Source organism: Pseudochaenichthys georgianus, chromosome 23, assembly GCF_902827115.2.
Source record: "Pseudochaenichthys georgianus chromosome 23, fPseGeo1.2, whole genome shotgun sequence".
Classification (NCBI taxonomy): Eukaryota; Metazoa; Chordata; class Actinopteri; order Perciformes; family Channichthyidae; genus Pseudochaenichthys; species Pseudochaenichthys georgianus.
In genome coordinates this window covers 11,467,776-11,475,667 of record NC_047525.1, presented here as the reverse complement: position 1 = coordinate 11,475,667, position 7,892 = coordinate 11,467,776, and the positions used below count along the sequence as shown (strand labels likewise).

Here is a 7,892-nt window from a genome sequence, read left to right as displayed (position 1 = left end):
GTATTGCTTTGTATTTAGACCTGGGCGCTATCAATATGATCTCGGTACGCGGCGTGTGTTTTGTTCACAAATGGTAAGTATTTAATCTTTTGCTTTCAATCCACCTGAAAACAAATTAGTTTGCAGTTAAATCATTTGTAAAGAGCAATCCTGTTGTCACAAAACACCCGATTAATCTGTAGAGGTGGCGCAGGGTTTAGCAGAATAATGCAAGGTTTGGACTTGCCGTACTCTCAAAGTGGAACGAGGGATGACAATTATTGATCACATGTGATGGAGGGCTCATTTGGTAAGGTTGGTGCCATGTTGCCCAACGGGAAATGTAGCTCAGTGTAAGTTCAATCAGGAAGACAACAGCATCGGGTGTCACACGTTATTTCAATAAGTGATCAGGGGCATTACGCCCCGGCTAGCCAATCATCGCACCTGCTAACCTCTTTAAATCTGCTCTCCCCTTCCTGTCAGTTGTCATTTCAGGTGTCAACGCAAAAGGTAGTAAACGAATACTCCTCCGTAAACACTCAGAAAAGAAAGAAAAACAAACCACAATGTCTAACACAGACTCTTCCGAGAACGAACCGTTTTCGAAGGATCTCGATCCTGGCTCCGATGTACCTCCGGATGCAGCTTCGAACTCCTCAAGCCTCCGGCGCATGAGCGCCCGCCTGGCTTCCCGTGACAGCTCACAATCAGCAGAAGCAAACTTCATAATCACCCATTTACGGCAGCAGGGTATCTCTGCAGCCTCAGATCTCCCTCTCTCCCAGCTCAGGGAGCTCTCGGACCAAGTCTCCGGCGCGGTCCATCAGCCCAGGGCAGCAGCCCCAGCAGCTCCAGCCAACTCTCCAGCTATCACCCCCGAGAGGCCGGAGCGAGGACGCGGGCGGAGCCGCGGGGGGAAAAGGAAAAAAAAGTCAAGTCCCTCTAGAGCCGGTCCATCTAAAAGGTCCACCTTTCCACAGGCTCACCCAAGCGTCGCCCAGCCCGGGAGCCCCGGTAATCAGCCACTAACGGATAGCATAGCAAACTCCCTGCAATCGTTGGCTAGCTCTATGCTGCTAATTGACGCTCGCCTGCAGGCCATGGATAAAGGCCCCATCGGAGCTTCAACCTCTTCTGCGAACTGGGCCTCGGTCCCCGCTTCGCTGCCAACAGGATTTATGCCAGGTCTCGGGGGTTTCCCTCCACAAATCATAGCTCCCCCTCACTCCCTGGCTTCAGCACTCCCAGCGCCTCACTCAGGTAGGCCTCATATTCCCCAGAGCGCTCACATTTCCTCTCGGCTGAGAGCGAAAATCCTCGAAGGGAAAGACATAAATTTAGTCACCCTCATCTTGCCTTCCCCGGAGTGCGACAAGTCAATCGCCACGGGAGGAAGCATCACTGCCGTTTTTAAGTCCGCAGATCCTCGGCTCCTCAGAGACCTCAACATAGGACAATTTCTGGTTGCTTTCGGCATCTTCCGCGATGTCCTGTGTTCCGTTTACCCGGAAAGAAGAGTTGAGTTAGACGCTTATCTGGGCCTCATCGGCGATCTTTATCTCAAATTCGGGAAATCCACGTTCTACTCCTATCACAAGAGCTTTTCTAGCAAAGCAGCGCTTCACTTAGCCCACTGCAACGTTCGCCTGGACTGGTCCGTGCTGGACACCGAGCTGCTCGTGATGGCGACTGGCGGGCAACAAGTTGTTTCGTGCATCAGCTGCGGGACGCAGGGCCACACCTCCCCCTTCTGCCCATCAGTGCCTTTCTCCGGGTTCAGAGCTTTTCCTGCGTCACAGTCGGGGAATAATAAACAAAAAAAACAGGTGCAGAATAGGCAAGAGGCGCAGATTAGGGCAGACGACAGGATCTGTTATAAGTTCAACGAAAATATCTGCACCTTTGCTTATTGTTCTTATCTCCATATCTGCAGTACCTGCAGGGAGGCTCACCCGAAGTCAGTTTGCCCCAGGCGCGGGCACGTGAAGTTCCCGCAGCAGAAACCACGTGGGGGAAAAAACTCCTGAAACATCACCTTTCCACCCCCATCAACATCCCACATTTAGCAGCAGCGCTTTCTACTCACCCAGATCCCGTGTTCGTAGAATATCTTCTGTCAGGGCTCTCTCAAGGGTTCAGGGTCGGGGTTATTTCTCCTCCCTCCGTGTCCCTTGTTTCAAAAAATCTGCAATCAGCATTTAAAGAACCCACCATAGTCTCCCAGCTTATCGAGAAAGAACTCAACAAAGGATACCTTATCGGTCCGTTTCACTCACCCCCGTTCTCAGTGTTCCGGACAAGCCCAATAGGAATAGCCACGAGTAAATACTCTGAGAAAAAAAGGCTGATTTTCGATCTGTCCGCACCCCGCTCCGGCCCGTTTTGCAGTATTAACAGCCTTATTCCTCCAGAGCCATTCTCCCTTCATTATGCCTCAGTCGATAACGCAATCAAACTAATTAAGTTTGCGGGGCAAGGAGCCTGGCTCTCCAAGGCAGATATTACTGACGCATTCAAGATCATTCCCATCCATCCATCCCAGTGGAACATGTTCGGTATTAAGTGGGAAGCTAAATTCTACTTTGCAGTTCGCTTGACTTTCGGGTGCAGAAGTAGCCCCTGTATTTTTAATTCCTTTTCCGAAGCTCTCTGCTGGATTCTGCTGAATAATGTCAGGATTCCCTCCGTTCTCCACTTGCTGGACGATTTTCTCCTCATAGATCCCCCTCGGGATAACTCAGGCGCTTCCCTGGCGAAACTCAAATGCTGCTTTCAGGAGCTAGGCGTCCCCCTGTCCGGAGAGAAAACCATAGGACCCGACACTAGCTTGGAGTTTTTAGGCATCACACTCGACACTATAGACATGAAAGCATCTCTCCCCATCGCCAAACTGCAGCGCATACGCGACATCACTAAATCCTATTGCGAGCAACAAGTCATCACCAAACAGCAGCTGCTCTCCCTCCTCGGGCACCTCAACTTTGCCATGCGCGTCATCCCCCAGGGGCGCTCATTCATCTCCCGCCTCCTGGACGCAGCGTCGGCTGTAACAAACCTCCACGACCGCGTGTTTCTAGACGAAGGCTGCCGCTCAGACCTATGCTTCTGGTCTCTCCTGCTCGCCCACTGGAATGGCATCACCTTCTTTTACGACGACCTCGTGTACTCCTCTGATTCCATGAGGTTTTTCACGGACGCTGCCCCATCCGTGGGTTTTGGGGGTTTCTTTCAGGGAGAGTGGTTCGCGGGCCCGTGGCCTCCCTCATTTCCCAATCATGCCTCATCCTCCGCCCTGCACGAGATCTATCCGATTGCTGTTGCCTGCCACGTGTGGGGCCACCTCTGGCTACGGAAATGCATCTCGGTCCTCTGCGACAACCAGTCAGTGGTCTGGATCATCAATAAAGGTCGCTCCTCTTGTAGTGACATCATGCCGTTCATGAGAAGCATCACGTGGTCCTCCCTCACTCACAACTTCCTCATCTCAGCTCGTCACGTCCCCGGCCACCTCAATATAGTGGCTGATTCCCTCTCTCGCTTTCAATTTCAGACCTTCCGGAACCTCTGCCCGGAAGCCAGCCCGCAACCCGTTGGGATTCCTCCTCTGCATCTCCTCTCTCTACATTAAACAAGAGCCCCTTAGCTAGGCACCTAGAGTCGGCCAGATATTTTATGAGGAAAGGCTTAGCCACTTCCACCCTCAGAACGTACGACTTTGCATGGAGAACGTTTGCGTTCTTTTGTGTTTCCGTAGGCATCTCACTTAGACCCGTTCTCATCCCCACCGTGTGCGCCTTCATGTGCTACTGCGCCACTGATCGCCACCTCAAACCCCAATACACCCGGGGCCTCTTAGCAGGAGTACAATTTAACGTTCGCTGCTTCGATCCCAGCTTCCCCAGCTTGCTTGCTAACCTATCCGTTAAACTCATACTTAGAGGTCTTCTAAAAACGTTTCCCCCAGCGTTAGACCATAGACGACCCATTACACTCTCCACTCTGCGCCTTATGCTCTCCAAACTTAGAGAAGGATTATTTTCTCCCTACATCGACGCCCTACTCGACGCCGTATTTCTGCTGGCATTTTATGCTTTTCTTAGACCAGGCGAATTTACCACAGCTTCACGATCATTCAATCCCAATCAAGACGTCTGCCTTAACGACCTATCCTTCCACGCTAGCCATTTTAGTTTAAACATTAAACACTCAAAATGCGGAGGCGCTTGCTCCGTCATCGCAGCTCGCAACGATTCCCCGTTCTGCCCTTATGGATCCATGATCAAATTCCTGCGTCTTAGACCTTCCATTAATCCTCTCTCACCACTATTTCTTATTTCAGGGGATTTTCCCTTAACTCAACACCAGTTCAATCATTACCTTAAGCAAGTTCTCATTAGATCCGGCTTATCGCCCCAATTATTCTCGGGGCATTCGTTCAGGATAGGCGCAGCTACCTCCGCTGCTAATCAAGGCGTCTCATCCTCATCCCTGCAACAACTCGGACGATGGTCCTCCTCTGCCTTCACATCCTACATCCGCCCGGACATCAGTGCCGTGCTGGCTATCCAAAGGTCCCTCAAACACTAAAAGATGGTAAATATACCTATAACTGGTGGTGGTAACATGTCAGCATGTATACGTGTCTACGGTTCCGGATCTGTCAGGCTATGACTCCGGATCTGCGTATGCTAATCCCGCAAGTGCAGGTCGCGAACGTGGGTCCGAGTCAAGTTGCCGACTCAGGTCCGCGGTTAGGTTTAACCCTGCGGGCGCAGGTTGCGGACACAGGTCCGCGCTTAGGTTTAACCCTGCGGGCGCAGGTTGCGGACACAGGTCCGCGCTTAGGTTTAACCCTGCGGGCGCAGGTTGCGGACACAGGTCCGCGCTTAGGTTTAACCCTGCGGGCGCAGGTTGCGGACACAGGTCCGCGCTTAGGTTTAACCCTGCGGGCGCAGGTTGCGGACACAGGTCCGCGCTTAGGTTTAACCCTGCGGGCGCAGGTTGCGGACACAGGTCCGCGCTTAGGTTTAACCCTGCGGGCGCAGGTTGCGGACACAGGTCCGCACTTAGGTTTAACCCTGCGGGCGCAGGTTGCGGCCAGTGGGTCCGCGCTTAGGTTTAACCCTGCGGGCGCAGGTTGCGGCCAGTGGGTCTGCGTCATGGTAAACCTGCGTGCAGGTTTCGGGCAGTGGTCCCGCACATGACTAACCCCGCAGCCCGGAAGCGATTCCGGCGCTCATCATGTCCCCATGTTAATCTCCTTTTCATCCATAGATCTCCGCAGCCAGCCGCAAGGTAAGGATTGCTCACAGCTCCGTACTTCATACTTCACTTCTTTTGGGGGTTCATCAGAGCGATTCTTTCCCTCCTGAATGATCATCCTGCAAACCCGGGGCCTAGTCGCCAAAACATCATTACAGTTACTTGTTGTAATACGTCAATCACTATTCCCGCATATCATGTGTCCCGATAAATAAACATGTACTCATACATCACGTCTCTCCTGATTGAAATGTAGCTCAGTGTAAGTTCAATCAGGAAGACAACAGCATCGGGTGTCACACGTTATTTCAATAAGTGATCAGGGGCATTACGCCCCGGCTAGCCAATCATCGCACCTGCTAACCTCTTTAAATCTGCTCTCCCCTTCCTGTCAGTTGTCATTTCAGGTGTCAACGCAAACCCTCCTCCACCCCTTCGCCTCCTGTCTCCTAAATACAGGGCCAAGCTAAACCTTCTCCCTTCAGATCGGACTGAACTACTATCACCACCACCAGTGTCTAGACCCCGGGGGTTCATCAGAGCGATTCTTTCCCTCCTGAATGATCATCCTGCAAACCCGGGGCCTAGTCGCCAAAACATCATTACAGTTACTTGTTGTAATACGTCAATCACTATTCCCGCATATCATGTGTCCCGATAAATAAACATGTACTCATACATCACGTCTCTCCTGATTGAACACCAGTTATGTTGTTGGTCTAACAAGCTGCGCTGCTACAAGTAGGTACTTTTTCTTCATTAAAAAGTGAAAAATTATATATTTGATTTATGCTGAATGCACTGAAGGGCTGCACATATTACCATAAAAATAGATGCAGACAATTATTCAGACCCACACACATCGTAGGTGACAGTAATTTCCCTCTGGCCATGCATGCATGCACTCACTGGAAGACCTGACTCAGTGTGAGCCTTAGTGTGTTGTGCGTGTGTGTTGTGCGTGTGCGTTTACGTGCATTTTTATCTATGTAGCTCTCCGCCCCAGGGCCATATAGGTTTGAGTCATTTGGCCTGTAGGATACCCTGCTGCTGTTTATCCAGACAAGGAGACAGGCAAAGATAACGTCATAAGGTTTATTTTTGCATTATGTTAATATTTGGAATATGCAAATTAACTTCATTTTCAAATTATATTAGTTACATAACTAATACCTTTCTTTTTCGAAGAAGAAAGATGTTACCATTTTGCTATGATGGTTGTTTCAAGTTTATTCTTGGAGTCCCCAAAGACACTGTGTTAAGGTTATTTTGTTACTGTGTTGAGGGTGCACAGAAGGTTTGCAGTAAACATGGCGTTGCTAGATGTGAGAGCATTCATGCAACTTCCCTAATATATTTTGTGAGGAATTGCAGTATCTCCTTCTCCTTTTTTCTGTTTGTTTGTCTATCTGTTTGTCTGTCTTCCTGGCTGGGCGTGGTTGACCAAGGCCCTTTCTCATTTCTCTAACTCGACTCCCCTCCTCGACTCCTATCCTCGATACTTAGTCCCGCCCACAGGAGATGCGAGCGGAGGAGCCGAGGAGGGGAACCGAGGAGAGAGGAAGCAGCAGGCGGTTAGAGAAATGAGAACTCCTCTCCTCTGAGCGGTCATTTTAAAGAGACGTCCATTAATGATGACAGAAGGCACAGCAGCCCTCTGTCTGATGGACAGATGTGTTCATGACCACTTCTATATTTACTTTGATTCATTCACAGTGCGTTATAATGAGACAATAATGGCTACAGATGCGGGGACACACACACACACACATATATATGTATATATTTATATAAATATATACAATTTCAGAATCAAGCAGAGCACTCTCATAATAACGTAACACTATCAGAGACTGGATATATCCCCCCCTCTCCCCTCTGGTCGCTACAATGTGGAAAATAAATTACGGGCCAAAAGTTGTATTTACAAGTATTACAAGTAAGCAGAGGACACTAAACCAACTGACACCTGTCTGTCCAACACACTCTCACTCCCTAAGCGTCCAATAGCGACGTTTGGTCAGTGTCCGTGGCGTCCAATTGTGACGCTCCTAGGCTCCTTCAGCGTCATAAAGGGACGCAAATAGCTTTCAACTGATTGCAATGTATTCCCATCTGCGTCGGGATTTGACGCTCATGGAAGCACGGCATTTGTTTATGTCGGCTGCCCTTAAAGGTAATGTGAGCGTCCATTCCCAGGAGTAAAGGATGGCAGAAGACACTACACTACCCAGAATCCCCAGCTATCGTTTGGACTACACCATGTGCTCTGTTTGACAAACCCCGTGATAGTCCTCAAGCTCTGTGATTGGAGAGTGTGCTCCGAGGGTTACGCCGATTCTCGAACAGCACTTGAAATGGGATGGAACCACGGCAGACTGTCCAAAACTGGATTTGAACGGGTCCACCGCGTCCCTCCTCCCCCACCCCGTCCCCAGAACTACACATGCTGGCTATTCTGTTTCTCAACATGTTCTCTATCTATGGCACGTCTCTACTGGGAGTTGTAGTTTTAAAAGACGTTTTCGTATTTCCCATAATAAGAAGTTGCCAGTATTAAACTGTGTACATCCCTGGAGGTTTAGGGGACAAAACTTTAAAACATATAATTAATAAATGGGTGAAAATGGCTTGTGCCCATTATGGGC

At 49.9% G+C, this 7,892-nt stretch overlaps 1 protein-coding gene across 1 annotated transcript; it reads left to right on the top strand.

The window, feature by feature from the left end:
• The first annotated feature begins 548 nt into the window (after positions 1-548).
• LOC117439383 (uncharacterized) lies at positions 549-3,808 on the top strand. Its single transcript, XM_034075296.2, has 2 exons — positions 549-1,674; positions 1,863-3,808. The coding sequence occupies exons 1-2, from the start codon at positions 549-551 to the stop codon at positions 3,608-3,610; spliced, it is 2,874 nt and encodes a 957-aa protein (XP_033931187.1). The 3' UTR covers positions 3,611-3,808.
• The last annotated feature ends 4,084 nt before the right edge of the window (positions 3,809-7,892 follow it).